At 46.9% G+C, this 26,382-nt stretch overlaps 1 protein-coding gene across 1 annotated transcript in view; it reads right to left on the reverse strand.

Annotated features, from left to right (window-relative positions):
* Positions 1-233: 233 nt before the first annotated feature.
* Positions 234-26,382, reverse strand: part of Grik4 (glutamate ionotropic receptor kainate type subunit 4) — a 288,631-nt gene continuing 262,482 nt past the window's right edge. The window contains exons 14-19 of the mRNA XM_038322435.1: positions 25,340-25,513; positions 21,893-22,058; positions 20,016-20,241; positions 16,074-16,202; positions 4,166-4,284; positions 234-612 (exon numbers count right to left, since the gene is read on the reverse strand). Coding sequence (XP_038178363.1) covers positions 256-612; positions 4,166-4,284; positions 16,074-16,202; positions 20,016-20,241; positions 21,893-22,058; positions 25,340-25,513 — 1,171 coding nt within the window. The 3' untranslated portion in view covers positions 234-255. The remainder of the gene's footprint in view (positions 613-4,165; positions 4,285-16,073; positions 16,203-20,015; positions 20,242-21,892; positions 22,059-25,339; positions 25,514-26,382) is intronic.

Raw genomic sequence — 26,382 nt, forward strand, 5'->3', positions numbered from 1 at the left:
AGACTCCATGTTATTTCGGTTTGAAAGAAAAGCCCTCTGGGAGGAGATAGGTCCTTGTGCCCACAAGGGCCAGCATCTCTGCCACGTGGATGCAACGTCCAGATAGACCTGCTCTCCCACAGGGCGGTCCTCCTCCTTCTGGAGCATCAGGCTCTGATGCTCTTTGTTAAGTGATTGAGTCTTGAATTTGGAGAGAAAGATGTTGCAAAGTCAACCCTCCCGCCTCCCCGCCTGGCTCCGCGGTCCTTCGCGCCACTACTCGGGCTCGCTGCTGTTGGTGGTCTTGTCCCACTCCAGGCTCTCCTCGCTGCGAGCCGGCGATGGTCGCGCCCGCAGGCCTTGGAAGCGGCGGCACTCCGGGCACACGCGAATGTGCGTGCAGCCGCGAGCCACTAGGGCGGCCTCTTGTGCCAGTCTCTGCGCCAGCTGGTCGGGCTCGCCGGCGCCACACAGCTTGCCATTGCTGAGCGTCGCTGTGCCCCGGGGCCGGCGCTCCTCCAGGACCGGGGGTTGGGGTGGCAGGCCTCCAGAGCGCCGCCGCCTGGGGTGGATACTGTCCTGGCACAGGATGATGCTGCGCAGCTCCGTCACCATCTCCTGACACACAGACACCTAAGGGAGACAGCGGAAGTCACAGAGAGCCACAGAGAGGAAGTCACTCAGAGGGCCTCATGAGTCTCCTGGGGTCTGCAGGCAGAGGGTGTTGGGACAGCCAGTCATCTCAAGTGTGAAGGTTAAATGAAGGCCTCATTCCCACTCCTGTTTAAGGCTCAAAAGCCCACCACACAACCGCTTTCGTTCAACAACCCTGCCAGATGATGCCCAATCTTTGGCCACCTTCAAGAGCAACCTCAGCATTTTGGGAAAGAGAGAGTACCATTCTGGCACATTTGCACTGACAGCTGCTTCCTTCTACTCTGCTTAGTTTCTACCCCTGAGAATTTCTTCCCTTGACCTCAGGTAAAGGTGGATCTTGAAACCTACTTAAAACCTTCTATATCAGTCTCCCTGGTATTTGAAAAAGTCATCATGTGTTCATTTTGCCTTCAGCCCAACGGTTCCCATGTCTTTTTAACCATCATGACCAGTTGAGTTGTCCCGGCTGGAAAGGAACATTCCAGAAATACTGTGGGGAAGGAAGTAGCTGCCTATTCTTCCCTAGTCTCTCTTTCAGCTCCATCAACACTACATGTCTACCACTGCCAAAAGCCAACACAGCCTTGACTTCCTTTTAGCTGTCCTGAGTTATGTTGCCAGTGGTTGGAGATGATGCATCCTGAAGATCACGGAAGCAAACAACCGCCACATCTGTAGGACCACAGTCTCCTCACGTAAAACACTTGGCTCCAGTTGTTCTTCAAAGCTCAGGATATTCCAGAGTTTAGAAAGGCATGACAATGCACAAACACCATGTTATGTTTAACACCCAGTGGGTCTGGGACAAACTCCATATTCAAACACATTGCAGTTTCTACAGCAAAATGTTCGCGTGTTCACACTGAGTGCAATGAAGATGGGGAACATTGATCAGACTTTGTGGAGGAATACATATGCATCGCACTTATGAAAGGCTTGGACCATTCCTAGTTTTAGGGGGTCTGAGGACCAGTGGATAAAGAATGGTGAACTTGTGTTACTATGGTTACTATCACTAATATTACAATATCCATTTAGAAGACATGTAGGTAGGAACTCAGGAAATATTGTGTATTTTGTGAAGAACTGACTAACGAGTATCCCATTGAGAACTAGAACTTAAACCTGTCTAACTCCAAAGTCCGAGCATACTCGGTTGAGTTCTCATCTCTGAGGCCAGAAGGACACTCTTGGAGCATGATGGCAGAAAAAGCCGCCTCCTCCTCCTCCTCCTCCTCCTCCTCCTCCTCCTCCTCCTCCTCCTCCTCCTCCTCCTCCTCCTCCTCCTCCTCCTCATGTTCTATCAGTGAGGCAAATATTGCGCCAGAGCCACACAGCCAATACAGTTTCCTCTTCGTTTCAGCTATTGGAATAGTCTGAGACTCATTGAATTTCAGGGTAAATCCAGATCCTGCTGGAGCTCTTGGGAGAAATAGGCCATGGAAGCAACTGCACATACAATATGGCCTAACTTTGGCTCTCAGACATGATTCTAGGCCCATTGTTGTCACTAAATAGCAGAAGATTCTTGGCAAACCACTAAACCCCTCTGTGCTTCTAATAATTACTATGGCAACAAAAAACCCCTGCCACCTGCTTAAACCATTACATGTGACCAGGATATAACAACATGCATTTACCATCTACTGTGGGTCAAGCATTGTGATTTGTCATGGAAATACAGAGATGACAGGCAGTCCTTACGTTCAATAGCTCCATGTCTATAGCTGTCGCAGCCTGGCATGTAAGTACTTTGTGTCAGTGTGACAGCGGTGCTGAGGTGGCTGGTGGATGGTTGACTTCTGGCCCAGAGTAAAAGGCAGGAGAAGAATAGGGAATGTTTCACTGGAGAAGGAAAGGCTCACCTCATCAGACTCATGTGGAATATATAAATACTAGCAGCATTTTAAGGAATGGGCAGAAGGGGAGGGGAACAGAACTGGAAGCAGATATACCAGGGAACCCAAAAGATCTGATGTTGAACAAGGGAAAGGACAAGAGAGTCTGTGAATGATGGGTTCAGACACTGGGCAGGGCCCCTTCACTGGGGCAGGGAGAAGCCATCAGAATGGCATCAAGAGTTGGGAGGGAGGAAGGAAACGGAAATTAATATTGTTATCAAATGTCACTGGGCAGTGGTGGCGCAAGCCTTTAATTCCAGCACTAGGGAGGCAGAGGTGGTCGAATCTCTGAGAGTTTGAGGCCAGCCTGGTCTACAAAGCAAGTTCTAGGATAGCCAGGGCTGTTACACAGAAAAACCCTGTCTAGATAGATAAATAGATAGATAGATAGATAGATAGATAGATAGATAGATGATAGATAGGTAGATAATCAAATACCGTTAGCTCAGTAGAAGGCTTGTATAAGGCAAGGTGACAGTGACATTACTACTTTTTAAAAGTAACAGCTGGTACAGCTGTGGATTTTGGAGAGAGGGTAAACCATAGAGGTTAGAGTAAGGTGCTAGAGTAGACGAGCAGTGGTAGAAGCAGGCAGAGGCATTGTGGGGGTAGCACACCCTGCTGCACTGGCAGTGGCAGCTGGAAGAGCCAGAGCTGAGAGGCTAATGTAATGAAAAAGAGAAAAAGTCTCACAGTACAATTAACATGCAAAAATTTTGCATTTTCCTTGGGGAGAAATGGAGGACCAATGGGACAAAGCATTCTTGTGCATCCTCCCTGTGGAGGGATGGAGGACCAATGGGACAAAGCATTCTTGTGCATCCTCCCTGTGGAGGGATGGAGGACCAATGGGACAAAGCATTCTTGTGCATCCTCCCTGTGGAGGGATGGAGGACCAATGGGACAAAGCATTCGTGTACATCATACCTGTGGAGGAATGGAGGACTAATGGGACAAAGCATCCTTGTGCATCCTCCCTGTGGAGGGATGGAGGACCAATGGGACAGAGCATTCTTGTGCATCCTCCCTGTGGAGGGATGGAGGACTAATGGGACAAAGCATCCTTGTGCATCCTCCCTATGGAGGAATGGAGAACCAATGGGACAAAGTATTCCTTCTTCTCAGACTTTTCATGGGTGCAAAGTAGATATTAACCCAACCTCTAAGCCACAACTAGAGAATTAAATTTATTAAAATTTCTGAGACAGAAGATGAACCTCTTGGTTCCTTTAATTTTGGATATCCCTGAGGGTTTTCACCTGTACCTATATACAAAGACAGTCAAAATGGAAGGTCTGAGGTCATATTTCACATGAATAACCTGGTACTTTTACCCATTCCCCTCCCCACAATACTATACAGTTTGTTGTTTATAAAAACACCTTTCCTCACATGTTAATTTAATGGCTGTGTCAAAGAAAAATATGGAGCCCTTTCTGTGGTTGCACAATCAACATGTGACAGTGTCTACTACTCAAATCTTTTACTCTGGAGACTGAAATTGTTCCCACTGTCCCAGCCTGTGTGCCCTCTGGGTATATGCTGCAGTTCCTGTCTGAAGCGCGCAGAAGCCAGTGAGTCTCACACTGCTGTTGGTGGTATGTCTTTGGAAGCCATTGGAAGCTTACCTCGGACGCTTCTGAGTGTCTGAGAGTCCATAAAAACTCCAGCATAGCCATGAAAATGGCCACTATTAAGCCACAAATAAGAACCACAAAGATTCCACCAATATTCTCCATTCCCAGGCCTGGAAGAGAGTGACAAGAAGCACAAGTTACTTGGAAAGAGTAGAAAGACCCACCGCAACAATGCAGAAGTCACTTCAACAACCGGAACGGAGTCTTGGAGATGGTCTCTCAGACCCATTCATTCCTGAAAAAGATTTAATTCATCATTTGAGAAAAAAAGAAGCAGGGTTGTTGCAGTAAACTGGGGCAAGGAGACAGAGCTGGGAATGAAGGAGACTGGAAAAAAACCACAAGACTGTACTACGCTGGGAGCTGAGGACTGTCTTAGGGGAAAGGGACAGCCCAACCTGATTTAGTTCATAATGACATGACACCAAAATACCTTAAATTCTAAAACTTCTGCCTTATCTTCCTCACAGTGTGTTTTGGTATATAAGGATATAGAAAGAATTGTGTTTGCCAGAGTCAGATTATTATAGGTTGGTCATCCTTAATCCAAAACTCTGAAGCCTGAAGCTTTTGAGCAGATAAATAACAATGCTCCAATTTAGATTTCAGGAAACATTGTTAGGTTTTCAGGATAGGGGTTGCTCAGCCAGCCAGTCTTCCAAAATCCCAAATCTCCAAGCTCTGAAATAATCCTGGACCTAGATATTTGGGAGAAGGGACTAAAATGTTAGCTTATTTTGGAAAGTGAGACTTTTCCCCCCTACTGGACTAATCCATCCCCAAGTTGGCTGTTACTAGAAACTCCTGGGAAACCCGAGATAGAGACCACCAGCCCTTTCTCAAGACCTAAGAAATCAGCATATCTGAAGCAGACTCTGTATTTTATTATCAATTATTATTTATATCTACTTATTTGTGTGTCAGTGCGTGTGCTCATACTCCCAGCATATGTGCCCCCGAGCACAGCTGGAAGTTGAGGAGCAGGCCTCTCCCTCTACCACGTTAGGCCCTGGGAGTCAAACGCAGGCCAGCAGGTTTGGCAGCAAGCACCCTCACCTGCCGAGCCATTAAGTTTACTGGCTCTGTATTAGGAGCAAGCTTCCCAGGGGAATGTTCCCCAGCCAGCCAGGCCTACAACGAGTTTGAAATTGTTATCTTTGGAATCATGCATGCACTTTTATGTTCTTTACAGTTGTATCGTACCCTCATTGCCTAGCGAGCTAGCTGAAGATATCCTGATACTTATTTGTAGAATGGTTATGGCCATTTCAGTTGCAGCACTGATGAATTTAGCCCCACAACTCAATGTTTTCTTTGGCTGTAGAGAAACAAAACTAATAGAAGTGTCAGGTGAGCACATGGGATGTTTGACTGAAGGGGAAGCACAATCAGGGATTAAAAGGCTTCTTTAGTCTAAGAAATTGGTGACCCGGAGGTTTACGTCCTGCACTCTTTGGGGTTTTTCTGTGTCTGATCACTGGCTTTCAGGGAGAGTCAGTTTGCACTACCTAAGATGCTTCACAGAAAGGACCAGGAATCAGATGCAGCTCAGAAAGCTGCCACAATATCCCTATCTGGCCATTTCAAGATGCCTCTGGTTTCCCACCACAAAGACCCTGGTGGGTATCTGATTTCTTTTTGTTTATTTGTTGTTGTTGTTTTAACAACACAGCTCAGTGGCATTCTCAGCCTAGCTGACAGTCCACTTCCAGTGGACCCAAAGCCTCACATAAGCATATATCATACAGACCTTGCATTCTGGTCTACAGATTCCCATAGTCAGCTCTTCCAAATCTGCACTAAGTGATACAGGGGCCTCCATCTGGATTAAACCAAGACAGAGGATCTTAAACATAGGAAGGAAAGTAGTTAGGGTTCATTTGACTACCAGCCTCTCTCACCTGGGCCACCAGGGACAGAAAGCATTGTAAGAATATCAGGATCCACATGGATGAGGGGATGGAATGTAAGGGGCTCTTAAAGAAGAATGGATCTGTCCAAGAGTCTGGGCCTCATTCTATCACCTGTGCCCTGTGGCTGCATTCCCGACTCCCTCTCAGTCACCTCCTGACCCTTCCCATCTTCCCCTCGCCATTGGCTCTTTCCAGTTCACGTCCTTCCCTTCTCAGATCCCGACTGTTCTCCTGCTTCTCTATCACCGTGAACCTTCTGAAGAGAGCTGTCTATCTCAGCGTTATTCTGGGTCACTTTAAAGGTTCTTAAAACACATTTGGAGACTCTGTCCCACACAAAAGCAGGTAGAAGAAAATCCACCCAACATCTTACAACTAAATGCATTTAAACTTTTCTCTTTTTTTGCTTTTGGTTTTATGGAGGAGAAATTTCCAATTGGCTGTGACTTCTCAGCCATCACTGTGCATACAAGGGAATGTATGCAAAATGAGAAAAATCTAACCCACAAATCGTGTCTAAATGTGATGCAACTTTATGAATATTAAATTTAAAAATTAATGAAGTTGGAACAATGTTCCACTTTGGAGATATTTAATTAAACATGTCTTAATTTAATTTTTGCAGGTTTTCTTTGTGCATTGGGAAGCCAATATTTTTTCCAGATCTCAAACATAATTTTGAACACCTGAGAAGCTTTTAGACCCTGGATACTATACCTGAAGGAGAAAATGAATTCACCAATCTGGATTTACTTCTGCTACTTCTAGTTAACCAGTTCTCTCGAATGTGACGTCGTCTTGCCCCTCTGAAATCACTCCCCACGTTTTATTTCTTAGCTCCTGGAAATTTCCTATCTTACACAACCTCTCTGAGCAGTGACACTGTCAATCACACTCCCTTTCACGGCTCTTTATAAAACCACAGCTGAACGCTCTCTCCCGGCCTCACCAGCCGCCTGGGTGAGTGACTTGGTCTTGGTCTCTTGCCTCTCCTCCAAACACTGGCTATTACCAAGTTTATCCTAAACAATCTCCTTATCCATCCCACCACCTTCAAGTGCTCCCCAACCCTTGCCTGAACTATTGCATCAATTTCAAAATAATGTCCTCGCATGCAGCCATTTCCTGTTCAACTCTACCCTCCATAAAATCCATCTTTCTGAAATGGAAAAACTGTGACATCATCTCTAGCAGTGCAGAACTATTTGCATTTCCCAGAATGCCTTCCATGTGCCTATCTGTATTTTTTGACTTCTCTCAAGCACGTCTGTGGCTTTGTGTCTGAAATATTACTCATGGGCTCATGGATTTGAACACTTGGTCTCCAGCTGGTGGCGCCATTTGCAAAAGGCTATGGAACCTTTGGGATGTGGGGCTCAGCTGGCAGAAATGGGTCACTAGCAGGTGAGGCCCCTCTGGTTCTGACGGGCCTCTCGATGCTTCCCGTCTGGCTGCCATGTGAATGTGTACCACTTCAAACATTTTAAAGCACCAGTGGACGGAATGCCTTTGTGTTCCCGCCAGTTTGGAATCCCCTGGAAACTGAATCAAATTAAAACCCTCCTCCCTAAAGATGCTTCTGTAAGGTTATCTGGTAAAGCGCTGCAAAAATAACTAGTTCAGCACACACACACACACACACACACACACACACATCGAGCTAGCCTGACCTTTTATTACTGAACTTCGGGGCCACTTTATTTTGGTGGGTTTTCCAATCATACACAACTCTGTCAGGTCTATAGCTTTTATGCCTTACTAGTAACACATTGTGTATCATTCTAATTGATTCTAATTAATAATAATCACAATAATCATGGGTTTAAGTTTATGTATCTAGATTTCCCATTAGACCAAGTTCATTGGAAAGGACTCTCTACCTCACAATCATGGGACATGGCACATAAGAGGTGCTCAATAAAAAAAGTGGAAGGTGGCTGAGCAGTTAAAACTCTTGCCCTGTGCAAGCAAGAGGACCAGAGTTCAGATCCTAAGAACCACATACCTGTGCCAGCTGAGTATAACTGCTTGCCTGTAATCCCAGCCTTGAAATAAAAAACTGGCTAGCCAGACTAGCAGTATTTGTGAGCTTTGGGTTTGAGAGACCCAACCTCAAGAAAAAGAAAGTAGAAAAATGATCAAGGAAGATTCTAGAGACCAGCCTCGGAGCCTTCAGATCCACACACATGCAGGCACTCATGCACCTACCCTCCTGTAAACACACACATGCACACACATGCTCACCATATAGACCTACACACAAGATGAAGAGAAACAAATGGCTAGAAGGAAGGAAGGAAGGAAGGAAGGAAGGAAGGAAGGAAGGAAGGAAGGAAGGAAAGAAGGAAGGAAGGAAAGAAGAAAGACAGCCCCACAGAGGCCTATGTTGCCCAAAAACCCCAGATTCATATTGTGATCCATAGCCAGCTCCTCATCAAACGCTGCATGTGGTAACTGTAAACTGTGGCAGCTCTCAGCGGAGGATCCGGGTAGTTGGTCCAGAGCTTCTGAAGGGGCAGAGCACTAACCTGGCTTACTCCGTGACATAGACCTCCCATGTCGGATAGGGGTGGGGGCAGGGGAAGAAAAGAACCTGTGGTCTGTGCTGGGATGACTGGGACTCTGACTTGGACTAGACAAGCTTCAGAAGGAGCTAAGGTTTTAGCAGGATGCTGGTAGAGGCCCCGAGCCACCTTAACCAATCCCAGTCTTTCTTTCGCAGAGTCTCCATTTTCGAGGCCCACCTGTTAATCATGGGTGTTGGCTCTCACATGCCAACGCCAGGCTGAGTGGCCTCTTCCCCCTCTTCAGAGCGAGGCTTGTATACCAGCCATGCCTTTAGGAAGTCATTGGAAAGTTGAAGCAAGAATAGATTGCTGGCAGAGTGAGAACTGAGAAACAGATGAAGGCGGGCAGGGGGAGGGGCACCTTCAGAGAGTGAGGCCCGTTCTGTTTAACACTGCCATCAGTCACCCCCCTAGAAGTCTAATGCCTCGCGCAGCACACAGCCATCCATCAGCAGGGGCTCAGGATGACTATGCTCCAGCCTGCAAGGTCCCTGCCACCCTTACAGATGCCCCAGCACCTGCAAGAGGGACCAGGAAGCCATCTAGTCACTGCCTCTCTCGCCTTCCGTGGATGGGATGGTGTATAAGTCACCCAGACAGACGGCTTTAAAACTGGGCTTTCCTCCTGACACTCTGAGCCTGGGCCTCGGCTGTGCTTCAGCAATTAGTGCGCATTAGCTGAAACAGTCTCAGGATCTCCTCACAAATCCCTGGTCGGGGAAATACTAACTCAGGTGTCACTCACAGATTGACCACAGATCCAAATACTGGCTCCCAAATGCAAATGCATCATTTTCTTTGTCTTTGGAACTAGGAAAGGGGAACAGACATTATCAGGAGATACTGCAGTGAAGAGTCTTGGATCTCATCCATTCACCTGCCCCTCCCTCCTTTCTACCTAGCTAAGAATCACTCCTCAGATTTAGATTCAGGTAGACTTAGCTCCTAGCCCTTAAAACCCTCACTGAGTTCCAAGCAACAGTGCGTCTCTCTGCACGCGAGACATGCTGTTCTCTTTTGGAACAATGGTTTGTGGGTGGGTGCGGGGTAACTTCACAGTGACAGGCATAGAGAGAGAACAGACGAGTGTCCTAATCTCAACAAGTGACATCCTATGTTCTCTTCGAAGCTGATCAACAGATCTTTATGGTGCATTTTCCAGGAGCTGGCCACCGTGCTAGGTCTAAAGCTCCAGGCAGCATCAGCATCTGATACAAACATAGATTCTTGGATCCATATGGCTCTCAACCATTTTGGAGGCACATCCTCCTACAGCCATGTGGCTATATCAGATGGGGCTGTCTCCGCGGGATTCTTTGTTGTAAACAGCCGCTCCTCCTCTAGTATGTATAGACTAACCTACACGACCTTCCCAGCGACTCATCAAATCTGTATGGCTCCACACTATGAGGCAGAGAGCCTGCCACGTCTGCTTGCCCTCACTCTGACATCTTCCACCGACTTCTAGTAGATTCTGGAAAGGGCGGTTAGAAGAAAATAAGGAGAAAAGGGACACAAGACAAAAGAAGCATTTGAGAAATTTTGCTATGTATTAAAATACATTCTGGGAGAGGTACTTTATAATATCCCGTGATGCAAGCTGAGGCATCTCACGTTCCAAACCACTTGCAATCTCCTTCAATTATTAAACTGTCTAGAAAGGAGGCTGACTCTTCCCACTGTATAATAAGAACATAAAAAGACAGAGAGCTTGGTTTGTGTAACTTTCCCTAGCTAACAGAGAATTTCTAAATAAATCTATTGGCAAAGCTATGTTCTCTGGAACTATAAAGCCATTCTTTACAAGTGTTTACAAGTTCTAAAACAGGCAAGGTTCAGTGCTAATGATTTTAACTTTGCCCTTGACAACTATTTTAACTCTGACTTTGTAGCTGTCCTTAACAACTTGTGACTCCATTTTCCTGTCAAGGAAACAAAAGTGCAGAATTCAGGTCATTGCCAGAGGTTCCACACCCAAATCCAGCTGGAAAGCAGAGTCTTCGCAGCACACCCACCTCCCATTGCTCTGTGATCACTCGGACCATACTAAACGCTTCCAGAACTCAACTGGCATCCTGAAAACTGGTTCTATTGCCCAGAACATCCAAGGTGTTAAGGATGAGGGATTCTGTACACAGGCTACAAGTTCATATCAGGAACCCTTTCTCTCTGTAGAACTTGACATCAGATATTTGAATCGATGTGTCGGCTTAATGGCTCAGTTTCCAGAGAGAGGTGAGTATAGTCTTCAGAACAGCTGCCTTCCTTGGTTGCCAACTGGTTGGGTCACCGTTTACCGGTTTCCATTCGTGTTCTGTTTTCTGACCACCTTCTGGAGGGTCTCTGCCTCCCAGTACTCAGTATGACTTGCTTAGAAAGGGTCTTCCTGGAAGTATTTCTCTGAGCTGCTGTCAAACTCCCAAAGTCAGGCTTCTACCTCAGAGCTTTCCAAAGAGACCAGAGAGCCAGGATAACCACACTGGGCCTCTGAGGAGAAAGAGGGAGGGAAGCATTCCCAGAGTCCCCCCCACCACCACCACCTACACCTCCATTGCTATGAAGTCTCATGCTTTTATTCCCACTGTGCCAGACATCAAACTTCCTATTATCCAAGGGTTCTGAAAGTCAACAGCACTGCCCCTTTGCCATTCTTGAAAGGGGACCCCGATTTTCACAGCCTGCTGGAGTATTTGTTTTCCTTTGAAGCCCTGATTAGGAGCTCCTGTTTTTCAAGATAAAAGTATTTAATTTCCTTGGAGTTCACCCATCACCTTTTGTCTAGCAATTGTTCTGTGAAGCCTTTGGTAATCCAATCCCCTTGCATGGGGATGCTGGCATCTTCCAGTGGCTAGCAAGGTTTCCTTTCATAGAAGCCAAGTGAGAAAATAAACAAATAAAATACGTGTTTTTTGAAAAAAGAAAACTGAAGAAAATGAAAACAGCTTGATATGGAGTTTGGTCTTCTTTTTGGTGGTAGGGGGGCGGGGTAATCGCCAGTCTTTTACCTAATCTGCCATCTTAGTTCTCAGTCTTTGCAGGAAGGTCCAGGTGGGAACAGAGAGAAGAGGTTACAAAGGGAAGGGGGAATGTCATTGCATACAACACGAGCCAAAACCGGCCTGTTGAGAAGGCTTGAGACAGGAGGCGTTCCGTCAGTGTCGGAACTCGTCTTGGCCCTGGTATCACGCTGTAATTCTGGATTAAAGTGGAGTAAGCTTCAGTTCCTTTTCTTTGAAATTTTGTGCATTTTAATAGAATAACAAAGCAGAAAGGGATTACATTAGGCCCCGGCATGTTGTCTGGTACATTTTAATTGAAACCGAAGTGCTGGCAGTTACTGTCAGTTTCAGAGGTCTCTGGGGAAAAAAGACCACCCTCCTATTTCGCCTCACCCCCATCTCTCTGCTTATTCCATAGTCCTCTCATTCCTTTAGGCACATGTGAAAGCCAACCAGTGCAAATTATAAAAAGAAAGATGACCCAGGAGCTGCTGGGGAAAGCAAATTAAGACTCCTGCTATTTGAGACACAACAGGAAAAGCTCCCATGGCTTGACTCCTGGTGGCCATTTAAAGACTTCAAGGAAGAGATCTTTTGGGTCACGCTGCTCCTGCATGTCTGAGTCCTCTGATCAATGAATGAGATGCTATAGTAAGGGCAATGGCTAATTTGCCAGAGAGAAATGAAGCTAAGGCACCTCCAGTCTTGGGCGAGAGCTTCCAGCATGGCCTGTAAGAGGTCACGTGGGGATTTTGCTCGGCCAAGAAGGCTTTGCGCATCTCTGGATAATTTGTGTCTGGATTTCAGCCATGGCAGAAGTGGGGCCACTGCATGAAGCTGGCCCTGGTTGCTATGGCGGGTAGCTGACACTGTGCTTGTGGGAATGTGCACAGCATTCTCCACACAGCCCTGCTCCAGCACCTTGGCTCTCACTGCAATGCTCGCTGTTGTGTTCCAAAGAACATTGCAAACGCAAGTTAGTGTTGGCAGACTGGCAGGACCCAGGCGTCTTCTGAGGCACAGTAACCCGGGCAGGGTGACTCCTCTGCTAATTTCCTTCTCATCTGTTCAGTTCTGTCCTCTATGCCAGGGAACACTTGGTCCCTGTGTATAACGTGGAGAGGGCTCCCGTTCACATCACTTCATCTTTCCCCGTTCCTGACTCCTCTTCCCACCACCTCAAACTCCACTGTCTAATCAGCCTCTATAAACCCCTGGGGAGTGGGGAAGTCTTTCCAAGCTGCAAGCCTTTCCAACAACTGTAAAAAGGATCCCTTTCTTCTCCCACAGATAAACCTAAGTTCTACCTCCACCTCCAATTTTCACTCCAGTGCCAAGCGCAGACTTCTTGGTAAATTTTGGCTTAAATTCAGGTAAAACTCTCCTCTACTCCTCCTTTTTCACTAGGTAGACTTTGATCTTAGGATGGGAGAGGACCACAATGTTTCACAGAAAATGTGTGGGCATTTCATCTTCCATCCGCTACACTCTGATTTCCAATATTCTCATCTGAAGCCCGGGGAAACTTCAGGCCTTCCATTTTCTCTGTTCTCAGTCTCCACGGGTCTTCCCATGCTGCTGTTCTGTGTGGTGTGTCATATAATTCTGGGATTTCCCAAACTCTAAAAGTGGCAAAAAGATCTCCTTGTAGCTCTTGCAATCCTCAGCTCCTTCTGGAAGTGACAGCAGTTGTAGATGTCAACATGTGGGCAGTCTCCTTGACAGGGACGGGCCACAACCCAGCATGCTTTTGTTTGGGTGGGCCTCCCTTTTATCCACTTTGCAGTCTTGGTGAGTTTGGGTCTTAACCTTTTCTTCTGTTTACTCTTTAACTTCTGTCATCAGCTTTAGGATAAATTTCCTTCTGTGTGCAGCAAGAAAATGTCTATATTCCAAAATACTTCTCTAGCAGACCCAGACTCTCACCTTCCAACAGCATCATGTCTGCTCTGAGTATGTGGAACTTGTTTTGGACTGTGCTTCTCACAAGGTAATAGCCGTCTTTTGGGACCAGAGATGCTCTCCAAATGACCTCTGAGACCACACACAGGACCAGCGTTTGTGGTCCCATAGTAGCTTACTCTAGAACCTCTGACACCTTTAACCAGCTTTCTCAAATCGGTCCCTATGTTGAACCAAGGCTTCACCCATCCCATAGGAGCCCCTGGTGTCCCCTTCTCTGCAGATTCTGACCTCCATCTTCTTCCCTGTGGTGCTTATTTGCCTGCAATGCCCTCTTCACACTGTCTTTACCTGATCAGGATCTGGGCAATTCTGAAATCTAGTTTTTTATATCCAATCTGTAATCATGTCCTGATCTTTTCCTCTGTATTTCCCTCATGGTTTTCTTCCAAAAAATAACAGTTAGTCCCCTCTGCACTCACCCTCAGCCTTCCACTGTAGTCTGGCAAATACCAGGACTGTTTGATAATCTTCCCTGAAACTTCAAGATCCTTAATGGTCTCCGAGACTGTCTTATTCCCAGGAACAAGACTGCTCATTGTCCCTCAGTATCGCTTGTTGATTGGATAACTGACTGGCTATAGTCGGAAATTAAATGCAGACAGACAACAGAACAGACCATCCTGGAATTCTGAGAGTAGCATGGCACACATTCCAGTGCAAATTAATAATGGTTGGGATGCCCTGGCCTTTCCTACAAACAGAACCCTGTGCTTTCTAGTCTCAGATTCACCTTCCCCACAACTCTAGGGCATGCTGGTTTCTGTATTAATCACATACACAGAAGCAAGCTAGGCAGCATTAACCAGATACCTATGTTCACAGATTAGCAGTGGGTGGAGATGGGATTCAAATGAGAGATTCAAATTGAATCAAATGAGGGATTCAAATGGGGCCAATGCCCCATGTCCACTAATGGTCATTCCCATGGGTGGCTCTGGCCCTTGGGAAAGGAACATCCCAAGAAGTGTGTGTTGTCAGTGGCTTCTTAGGAAGGTAGTATTTCTTTTACATTATTTACATTCTGCCCCCTAGAGCCATAATCCAGAGACCTGGCCTTGCCAGATGGAAGTCCACATACAAACACTCGGAAACACAGTGGCTCTCAACATCTTGTGGGGGTAATCATTCATGCCAAAAGAAAGGCAAGTGCTTGCTCTCCTTCATTCTACTCCTTCCAAAGGGAGAACATGAGCAGGCAAATCTGTTGCAGATTTTATCGAGGCTGCAAGAAGACTGCAAGGGTGACCTATGATTTATCGTCCAAGTCGGGACATGTTGAGAATATGAGTCATCTAAAAATAACAGGCAACAGTGGGTCTCCCTACAAGAAATCCGGGGTGGTCAGGGACACTCTGCACTGCTTACTGCCCACACAGCCTGTGGTTGCTTCCCATTCAACCCAATGCAGTGCCATTCCTTTATCCATCATTCTTTCATTCAAGAAAATACCCTGTGCTGGTGCCGGGAAGACAAACCGCGCCCTTATGATATCTTCACTCCCATAAAGGTGGGAAGTGAACACATAGCAATAAGCAATACTCTAAGGCAGTAGTGCAGCCTAGAAAAAAATAAAATAAAATAGGTTCAGGTGGGAGGGGAAGGAGCCTGAGAATAGAGCATCACAGGGGAGGGAGCAGGTGCTCTGACTCCAGGATAGATGCAAGATGGGGAGGCTTGGGGAGCAGAAATAAAAGAGAGAGTCTAGGGCAATAGATCACACTGGGCCTTGAGGTTCCAGGGAACCTGAAATTTATTCTGAGTGAGAGAGGAAGTTGCTAGAGGGCTCATGCAGAGGAAATCTGTGGTTTCATTTGCATTTTAAACATGAGTCACTCTGGCCACTGTCAAGTCACAAGAATGGGAAACAAAAGGAGATCAGACTATTGCAAACCCACAGGGGGAAGCAAGAGGATGGATGTGTTGGTTTGAATGAGAATGTCCCCCAGAGATGCTGGTATTTGAATACTTCATCCCTAGTTGACGATGCTCATTGGGGAGGTTAAGGAAACGTGGCCTTACAGGAAGAAGTATGTCAGTAGAGCATGGGCCTTGAGGTTTCAAAGTCACGGGTCATTCCCAGTTTACTCCACCTGCTTGGTGTTTGCCATCAAGATGTGAGCCCTCAATTTCTGCTCCTGACACCATGCCTTCATGTGGTCTTTTATCATAGCAATAGACAAGTAGCTAACACGGTGTAGCTGTGGGCCAGGGTAGACAGTGGCATTGAGATGTGAGAGGAAGATTCAGGTAACACTGCTGCTAGGATCCTGCTCTAGGATCTGTGAGGGGACATTGGTGCCTACAGCAGAAAAGACTGGGATGGGACTGGTCCCTGGCAGCCCACAATCTAGGCTTTGGTGTCCAAGTAGCCTACAAGCCATTGCTTAGACTTTGGGCAGGAGAACCAGGCCACGTCGGTCTCGTAAAGTAGGAGGGAAGCCCCAAGTGTGCTTACCTTTGGCTCTGTGATCTTCCTCCTTGGGGCATTTTCCCCCTTCCCACCACTTTCGCTTCAGAATCTCCAGGCGGTTGTTCTCCTGCAGCTGGAGAATGGCCAGGTCGAACTCATCCCGGAACACTGAGCCTACAGGGACAAAGGGAAGCCAGGGCAGGATGTCAGTGTCCTATTAGACACACTGAGCTCCCTGTCCCAGCATACATCCTGGTCTTTCTGTTCACGTAAACCCCAGGAGGGGCACAGATAGAGCAGATGGCACTTGTCCCCAAGACGGTACTGTCTTCTAACTCCATCTTCTCTTCTGAACGAAGGGCCTTCTGGCTTAATGGGCTGCTCAGCTCTTCCACTTCCCTTCCTGCCATGTCTAACATGGTCATGCTAGGACCAAAGACCCCAGTATAGGCCAAGCAATGGCTTCCCAGATATTTGTGTGCCACCCATCTCCCTGCCTGGCACCCTCACTTTCTACTTTAAAAGGGGCCTATTGGAATTCAATGATCTGTACCATGACACTCACGCAATTGGGTGTAGATTCACCTATTAGCTTCTAGGAAGCTACCATGTGTGTTCCTATGACACAAAGCTCTCAGTCGGTTGTCTGGCTTCTGCTTCACATTTATTCATTTCTTGGGCACTTGTAAATGTTGCTACATTACACTTGACTATCATTTACCATAACCAGCCACCAACCACTGGGAAAAGAGCCAACCAGAGCATCCTTACGTCCATCCACATACAGAAGCCAGTCACCAGGTGTCCACAACTCTCATAACTGAGTTAACCAGAGCCTATGTCCCTGTCCATCACCCTGTGTCCCTCCATCAAACGGAAGGCTTTTCTTTCTGTTGAGTACAATTCTTTTAATAACTTTTCCAATAGAATACAATCAAGGAGCTTTGATTGGTTCAAGAATTCAGGTTTAATCACACAAATAGGATTAAGTGAAATCAGGGAAAGCTCGAAGTCCTACCTCAGGTGAAGGCCTGTGGTCATTAAGAAAAAATAGCCAAGAGACTTGGAAAACAACTCAGTTGCCCAGTTTGCTTTCCCAAGCATGACAAAGTTCCTGTGTGGTCAGGTGCCTCTGAGAACACCTATGATGTTGGATACAGGAGGAAGCCTGAACAAATCAGTGGGGCTTTTCACATTTAATGTGAATAGGAATCACCTGGAGATTTTGTTAAATAGATATTCCGATTCAGTGGGTTAGGGGCAGGACCTGAGATTCTGCATTTCTGACATGCTCTAAGGCAATACCCAGGGTGCTGGGTCATAGACTGTCCAGCTGTACAACAGCGTCCCCCCTTCTTTAGGTACAACTAGGCTGAGTGACCACATGACAAGTTTGCAGCTTTGAATGTGGTTTTGTCATGGCTGTCCATGCACCGTCATTTCTAGAACCGGAGTGCAGTGCACACTTTAGTGAATGAGTCCATAAGTAAGATGCAGATGTGGACAGATGTTAGGCTAATGCCATCGAGATTTAGAGACAGTGTTTCACTGCAACAAGGCACGTCTACCCAAACTCAATGCACTTGGTGCGGCACTGAAGGCTCTTTTGTTTGCTCCCTGCAGGCTTTCTCAGCTCCAGAGCCATCTGATTTGGTTTCCATCTTTCCTTATTGTCTCTCTTCTTTTCCCTGGGCCCAACCACATCACTCCTGCAGAGATTCTCTCCCTCTTACCTCAGGGGATCGAAATCTTGCCTCATTGGTGGGTTACACAATGTTCTTCCCAGCCTCACTTAAGAACACAAGCCTCTCCACAGTCCCCCTATACCCATCTATCCTGTCCTGTCTAGCTGAGGTCTATTCTGGAAAGGACTTACTGCATCTGGAGAGAAGCATCCAAGGTTCAAGAAGGCTTCTTGTTCTAGTTTATGAGGTTGGACAAGAAGTCTTACTGCTCTAAATCTCAGTTCTATTCTCTGCGGCATGGGCATAACCAAGTCTACCTCGCACATGGCACAGTGAAATGAGCGGACACACCTAAGACAGTATCATGGCAGGTGGAAGATGAAAGCCTTCCTCTCCATCTTTTTTTTCCCTTGGTTATCATTGAAACTTTCTAAAACTGGTCTCTTTCACCTCAGCTCTGTGTGGTCAAGTTCCCAGGGAAAGGAAGCATTTGACATTTAGGTTAAATTTATTGGGCCACTGGAGTATTACCAAGGTGCACCCCCAGTTCATTTCATGATCTACCCCACCATCTTGAAAGAAAATGTCAGCTAATACACTTCCCAAAGAGGCCCATAATCTGTCCTATTAGTGCGCACTAACATATGGCTGTAGACAGAGCCTATGAAGGCTTGCCAGTACACAGAAAAAAGCCTTCACCTTATACAGCTGCTGGTGTTAGAACTGACTGTGTTCAGGGGTGACTCTCATCATTGCTCATTTGGTTGTTTTTTCATCAATGTTTTAAGAAGTAACTTGCTTCTAACAAACAATACTGGGAACTATAGGAAAAATGAGAAAGACACTAATATTCCCCCAAAGAAGACTAAGTACGAGACACCTAGAGAAGGCACCTGACCAACTACAGGTCTAACCCTCACAGGGACTCCTGTAAATATGGGAAACTTAATTCTATTACATGGCTAACCAAGGCTGGGAGAGGTTAAAGCACCTATCTAAGGTACCATGGCCAGGTCTCCCTGACTCCAAAACTATGCTCATTGTATTCCAGCTATAAATGAATTCTGCAATTGATAACACTTCCAGTCAGGGAAAGATCAATCCAAGGATGTGAAATGTGACTCACGTGGTCTCGTGCCCCTGCTTCGTGATTCTTCTGCCTGCCGCCTTTTTCAGGAGCACCCTTACACCAGGACAGCTCGACACAGTGCTACGGTCAATGACCCACATCAGACCACTCAGAGGATGTGTTGAGATCCCCCACAAACACAACAGTTTAACGCATCTCCTTATTTCCTGGTAGAGGAGCTATCAGCAAAGCGAATGGCCTTTAAAAGCACAGCTGCGGCACCATTTTAGAAGCCAAACAACTTACTCTCCTATAACAAAACCAGATGGCACCCAATAAATGCATTGCACACTAGTGCCCACTCTCAATGACCCGCACCAAGTGGAAGTAGACAGAGCAGTGAAATCTACAAAGAATTAGAAAGCCACCTCATGCAATCTTGTCAAGAAACTACGAACAACAAGATGTGTTTATCTCAGCGCTTCGAGCTCCTCCTTTGTCCCACTGTTAGTAGAGCCGCCGATCAACAGAGAAATGCCAATGTGCCGAAATCCAAGAGACGAGAACAAGGCCTGAAATGTCTGCTAGGACATCAGTACTCTCCAATAATGAGGACTGTTCTCCAATGGTGAAGGAATGAAATAACCAGCCAATTCGTTCTTTAATTACTGATTAGGGAGCTGGAGAAATGGCTGAGTCAGTAAAGGACTTGTGCAAACATGAGGACCTGCATTCAGATCTTCAGCACCCAAGTGAAAGGCGAGGCATGGTGGTGCACACCTGGAATCCTAGCAATGAGGAGGCAGAGACAGGGGGATGGCTGGGATTAGTCTAGCCAAAACAGTGAGCATCAGATTCAGTGAGAGGTCCCATTTCAAAAACGAAAATAGAGAACAATTGAGGAAGACTTCCAATGTTAGCCTTTGGCCTCCACATGTGTACATGTACACACACACACATGCACACATACATACATACATACACACACACATTCACACATACATACACACACACACACAAACGCATGCACACTCCTACTTAGAAGTACACTTAGAAGTACACATTTGCTTTTTTTTTTTTTCCTTACCATAAGAAAGCCTACCTAAAGTCACCCTCAACCCTGCTGGTTCTAAAAATAGGGGTTAATGGATTCCAGACTGTAGTTGGCGGTTTGGGCTACCCTGACCCTGTCTGGAGAAAGCTATACCCAAAGGCTGTTCCTCTCCTGCATACCGACTGGCATGCCAATCCCATAGCCCTTGGTGTCCAGCAGGCCCCCAATCTGAGTGAGGTTGCAGTTTCGCTGCCGATAGTACTCATTCATGGTGGACTCCAGCAGGAAGGCGTAGTTGGAATTCAACACCCTGGCAATTCCCTCCTCCGTGCTCTTCACAAACACACTCGGCTGCTTGGAGTACATATAATTCCACATGCGTTGATAGGTCTGGTAACGGGAATTCTGGGGAAAGATCAGAAGGAAGCAGGGTTGGGAAACGAGAAAGGAAATGCTGGCTTCAAGAGGGAAGGAATCCAAGTCTCAGTATGTGGGCCCTTCTGCCGCTGTACCCCACATCACAACCAACCACCTTTTTCTTCCTGCTGTCTCAACTCAAGAAGGTCATTGCCACTGCATAATGGAGGAGGGACTGGCATCTTTAATAGGAAATGAGGAAGGGATCTGAAGTACTGTGAATTCAGCCTCCTGGCTCAGTCACTGGTTCTCACCTCCAGCACTGACTTCCTCATACCGGCAGAGCTGAAATGCTGGTCATGTCCCTTCATTGCCCCTCAGTTTTGGGGCAGTGTCCTCAGGTTCATTCAAGACTAACTGACATCCCTTGAAGAAGCAGTGCCACTATTTCTACCCATCCTTAGCCAATGTATCAACTACACAACCCAAGGTTGGCTTCTGTTTTACAAATAATAACATGACAGAAAGCTGGGGGTCAATCCAAACTCTATTTGTACAAAGCCTTCTCCTGTCCACATGCCAAAAGGCACCAAAATGCCGACTGGAAACAGACCAAAGGTCTTGGGCTTATCTCATGTGAAAATGAGCTTCTTGGGCATTGGGTTGGTTAGACAGCCATGAGCCCCAGGGGAAATCTGCTTCCCTGGAGCTCTCAGAGCATATGAAAACTGCTATTCTGTGTGGCCTGCTTCTGTCAGCCTTGGTGATCAATCAGCTTGGCTGTCAGTGAACACTAGTCTGTGGCAGGGCCTTCTCCTGAGTCTCACAAGGCGATGTCCTAAAGAACCCGAGAGCGTCTGCATCTGGGAACCCGTCAGCCTAGGAGAAATGGCTTCAGGTCATCTTCATTTAGTGTTCCTTAAGTGTCGGTGACAGGCACATTATTTTCGTTAGTATGAGCATGTGCCTGTGTATATACGTGTGAGTGTACAGGTGGATTTGAGGTGTCTTCCACCTTGTGCTTTAAATGCAGGAATCTCTTTGATAGGTCTGGGGCTCCCTGATGGGATATGCTCCTGGCTAGTAAGCTCTGGCTACTGTTTGTCTCTGCCTCTACCCCAGCCTCAGCACTGGGTTACAGATGTGCATGACCACACCCAGCTTTTTACATGATCGCAGGAATCCAAACCCAGGTTTTCATGCTTGGCAGAGCCAGCATTTTACCCAGGAAGCCACCCAGGCTCCATATTATTTTAATCCTGCTTTGTCTAACTATAAAGTACTAACTATAAAGCCCAAGTCACTTTTTAAAATTTAAATGGGCATAACAGCGCTATCCTATGCAGTAATGTAAATAAGGCTACACGTTTGATTCACAGCCTATAATGCACATAAAACAAACATGAAACTATTATAAATTTAGAAGGTTCCATCACATTAGTTCTAAAATCATCTTAAGCACTAACAGCTGCTCAGGCACGACCATTTGGGTTAGGTTGATAGTCATACTCAATCCCCCTGGGACCTCATTCTGAGGAAATTTGGTGGAACAGGAGAAAACTGAGCCCCACGAAGACCTCTCAGGTCCAAAAGAGAGGATGAGAGAGTACAGACATTTGGATCTTGAGCGCAGAATTTTCTTCACGGCCTTCTGCCCTCCCCAACCCTCCACATGGGTGAGCAGCCGCACGGTGTTTACTTGGAAGAAAGTCATGCTGGAGCCTCCATGAATCGTGCCATACTCAATGGTGGTCTGGTCAGCCAGGTCGTCCACTGACTCAATGGGCACTTCCATACGCTGCACAGTCAGGAAGGCGGCCAGGTTGGCTGTGTACGAGGAGATGATGATGAGGGTGAACGCCCACCTATGCAGGAAGAGACCAGGAAGGCATCATGGCCTTGGCACTCCCAGGAGGCTTGCACCCCTGAGCCCCGTCGGGCTATGACCCAGGAGAATGCAAGTGTCTTTCTTTGAATGTGATCTCAGCTCTGTGTAGGAAGGGAAGTGAGACAGGACATATGATGTCAAGAGACATAAACTGAGTTTGTGAGTGTTGCCTGGCAAATGAGAATTGGTTGTGCTCCTCCCCCCCTTGTTTCTGCAAGGTAATTACTTGTTGCTATTCAAAAGATGCATAGTCCACGCAGACCAGGGTCTAGGGACTACAGGATATGAACTGGTGAATGAGGTGTGGGCTTTGTGCAAAATTGCCGTGTGCAGAGTACCTTACATGAGTGACATCCACTGCCTCCACTAATCCCTACAACCCAAGGAGGCGAACCCACTCTCCAACTGCTACAGGAAAGCAAAGAGAGGCTCTGGGAAGGAGTTTGATAAATACCGACACGGTCATACAGAGCCAGTTCTACGACCGTAACCGCAGAAAGTCTTTAACGAAGACAAACTTGTGAAAAGCATCTTTGGACTGCTGAAAGTTGAAACTGGAAATAGCCCGACAATGGGCAAGCAGCTTCAGGCTTTAAAGTGTGTTCTATTGACTCGCTCGAATCCATTTGAAATTTGAATAATTCTGCAATGCAGGCAGCATAGATGCCAAACAGCAGTGTGTTCACTCTGGTAGGTTAAGCAAGATTTTCCCATCTGCTCATTAGCCTGGATCTACAGCAGTACTGCAGCGTGTGTCTGGGGCTCAGTCAGAGATCTCAGCATGGGTCAGATCGGGCTGGAGAATCACCAATTCCGAAGCCGTGGTGTCTGAATTCACAAGGCTTTACCCAGTATGCAGACGGTGCTGCGCTAATGCATAGCGTTTGTCATGGGACTCGGCAGCTGGTAGCTGCCAGGTGGATTTTTGAAACCAAGAAATCCCATTGTCCCTTTTGTAAGGTTACCAAGAACTCTAGCTTGGATGCCTTCCTAGAGACACACAATAGGAGCATCCACCAACTCAATGGGCTCTTATATGCTTGACCACCAGGGAGGTGGGCTGTTCATTTGTTTGTGTGGTTGTTGTTATTCTGATCACAGACCACCAATGAGATAGCAAGGAAAGTCCTGGTCTTTTCTGGGTTTCTTTAGCTAATACATGGATAATGACACCTGCTCTGTCTGGGGACTGGTGACAGCAAATGAGGTACTATGTCATTTGTGATCAGCAGTCTAGAAAGAATTAGACGAATATGAGCATTAGAGAGATGTAGAGAGGCCTGCGGCTGGTTAGGGGAGAAAAATCATCCGGTCACCTCCCCGTTGCTTTCTCAAATGGTGACTCCTAAGTGACAGGCTTCCCTCGCCCTTTAGGATATGCTCTTGACACCTTCCTTCAGCTCTTTCCACAGCTGGAAGCTGTTTCCTGTGACCATCACTAGACGCAAGCCCGAGTTCAGCAGCAGCCTGATGAGAAGCAGGGTTAATGTACCCTGAATGTAGACATGGCCCCAGAGCTGTCTGGAGTTTCTCTCAGGCTCATAGCCACACTCTGGCGCCTGTTCCTTCCTGGCCAGCATGTGGCTATTTAGAAACATGGTCATAAGGGCAAAGAGTCAGTCAGCTCAAATGACCCAGTGCAGGCTGACCTATCTCAAGGAGTTCTTGGGGCTGAGCCCTTGTATCGAAGGGCATTAGCAATTAGTTGTAAAGCCGGCACTCTTCTGAGCAATGGGACGTCCTGTTGCTTGCTCTGGCTGGGAGGCCAAACCAGGTCATGCTGGTCATATCTTCTGGTCTCCCACTCTCCTGGGGGACTAACTAAACCTTCATTTTGATATCTAAGAACTTAAGAGGCAGAGAGACATGCTGATAATTGTGGACAATGGGCTAGTGAGGGTCTTTCACAGCCATCCCTCTCTATCGCAGAGTTCCTTTCCTAACATGCTACGGGACACAGTGACTCAGTCATCTGGGGCTTACTATTTAGAGCAACACCCTGTGGCATGTGGTCTTCTAAAACTCTCTAGAGGAAGACTTTCCTTGGGTGCTGTAGGAGAGCCAATGGCTAACAACAATAGCCCAGATACACGAGTGGCAAAGAACATCCTTTGGAAGGAAAAAAAACCACAGAAATGAAATTAACACCCTGGGGTATTCGCCTTCCAGGGTTTCTGCCTAGGTTCTCTAGACTCCAAGGAAGTTCTGTGAGTGCCTCTACTGAGACAATCTCCTCTCCTTGAGGACACAAAGTCCAATTCTGCATGTAGACCTACTCAGTGATTTCTATGCAATGCCTGGGAACAGGCAAACGTCTTGCCCAAGTGGTTTAAATCAGCCATATTTAGTCTTAATTAGGGGCAATGAAAACTCTAGATAGAAAGGGGTGTCAGTGTCATAGCCACTAACCCCAGCTCGAGAAGCAACTCTGGCACCTGTGTCTAGACCAACTGTGTGACCTAGGCATTGGTAATCAGCGATGGAAATCCCTCATCTCCATTTCCTTAAAGAGGCCAAGGAGAAAGCCGGAGATTCCAGAAGCTGCAGCAGTCAAACCTATTAGAGCTTGCTAAGAGAGGACCCAATTCTTGTGTCTTGCCAACTTGCTTCTTTAGGCTGCAAGCTCTCTTCATTCCCCACAAGAATCTAATACAAATGGACTGGTTTAGACACAGAGGCTGCAAGTTTTCAAAGAGCTCTCCTAATGTTGAATCATTTGCCCCTCTGAGAGTCTAAGGGTTTGCCCATTCCCATATCTCTTGAGACAGACAGGCCAACTGTGCAGGAGAAAAGAGACAGAGAAAGCTGGGAGAAGAGAATCAAGAAGGGGCCTTCTCCTTCAGGAACTTTACTGCAGGGTCCTATTTGCATAAATCTGCATATGCTTCCTCTTGGCCCAGCTACTCAATCTCAGTCATTTTTCAGGTCAAGAGGTCGTTTTTTTTTTCCTGTGTATCATCAAAGCTGTTTCCTTTTTTAGTCTTGGCTCCTCTTTATATGCAGACCCCAGAGACCCCAGAGGCAGGGCTAGGTGCTAGGAGAGAGTAAATCATACTGGGTCTTCATGCCCTCTTGTCCCACCTCCCACCCCACATTACCCACCACCTGACTCCTTGCTAGGGTCTATCTGGCAAGGCAGATTGTTTTTTTTTTCCTGGTTGCTCTCCTTGCCATCAGAAAGGGCTGGTCTGTTTGGCACCCATCTCCAGTCTCTATTTGGTTCCATCCCCTAGCCCTGGGTCTGCCGCCGGGCCTTACCAGACCCCACTGACGCAGCGGGTGGACAAGGCGCGAGGGGCGATGGTAGAGCCTTGCTGCATGAAGCCTCCGACTGGAAACCAGAGGCTGTTGCCTAAGGAGTACTGGTTGACCAGAAGGTTACACCGGCCCTGTGCACAAGGATGCGGACTGTACCACTCGTAGGGAGTTAACCTGCAGGAGAGAAGACGACATTCCAGAGGTGAGAAGGGTAGACATGGGATGATGGAGAGGGGCCCAGCTCATAATCCTGGCTGCACCCGTGTGATGGGGTCAGCAACTTCCCTTTGCTTTTTTCTTGGATTCCTGCATTTCTTTCTCCCATGGGGCGAAGGTTGGGGAATGGGACTGGCCAAGGATGGTGCTTCTCCAACTCTTTTTACTTAATCATTCAAATAAATACTTTTTCTCCCCTAAGTAACCTCAGATGCTCAACTCCAGTATTCAAAATGACTAAAAGGGGTGCCTTTGACAGACAGCAAGTTGGCAGCATCAGGGGTGGGCACCCTGGAAGGGTCCTCGCTCTTCCCTGATGAATCCCTGAAGAGACCAGGGAAAGACTCCAGGGTCCCATAGGGCCATGATTTAAAAATTCCTTCCCCTAGTTCTATAGTTCTCAGATCCTACGTTACATCAGAAATGTCAAGAAGGCTCGTTAAAATGGGACACGCCCAATAAGCCTGTGAATTGTATGAGGGTTTAGACCCTGTAAGGTCCTGAGTGATGTGGATGGCATCAGTTCAGCATCCATAGTGACAGCCACGGACTCCTGCTTCTCATCCCTGCTTCTAGCTCCCAGGCTTACAGATGCAGAGGTACAAGGACCAGGAGATTCAAATATTAGCTTCTCCTGCTGCGAGGTAGCTTTGATCATGAGCTGGCTTGGGAATGGCTGTCTGGAGTTTCATTCTTTTTCTGTTCCAAAATCTCACCCAGAAGACAGCATATGAGAGAACAAAAGTCCAACTGGTCTGAATGAACAGGCCTTGGGGCTTCAGAGCTCTCAATGCTCCCGTGTGTCTGACAGCTCCCAGGAATCCATT

The sequence above is a fragment of the Arvicola amphibius genome, chromosome 3 (genome assembly GCF_903992535.2).
Source record: "Arvicola amphibius chromosome 3, mArvAmp1.2, whole genome shotgun sequence".
Classification (NCBI taxonomy): domain Eukaryota; kingdom Metazoa; phylum Chordata; class Mammalia; order Rodentia; family Cricetidae; genus Arvicola; species Arvicola amphibius.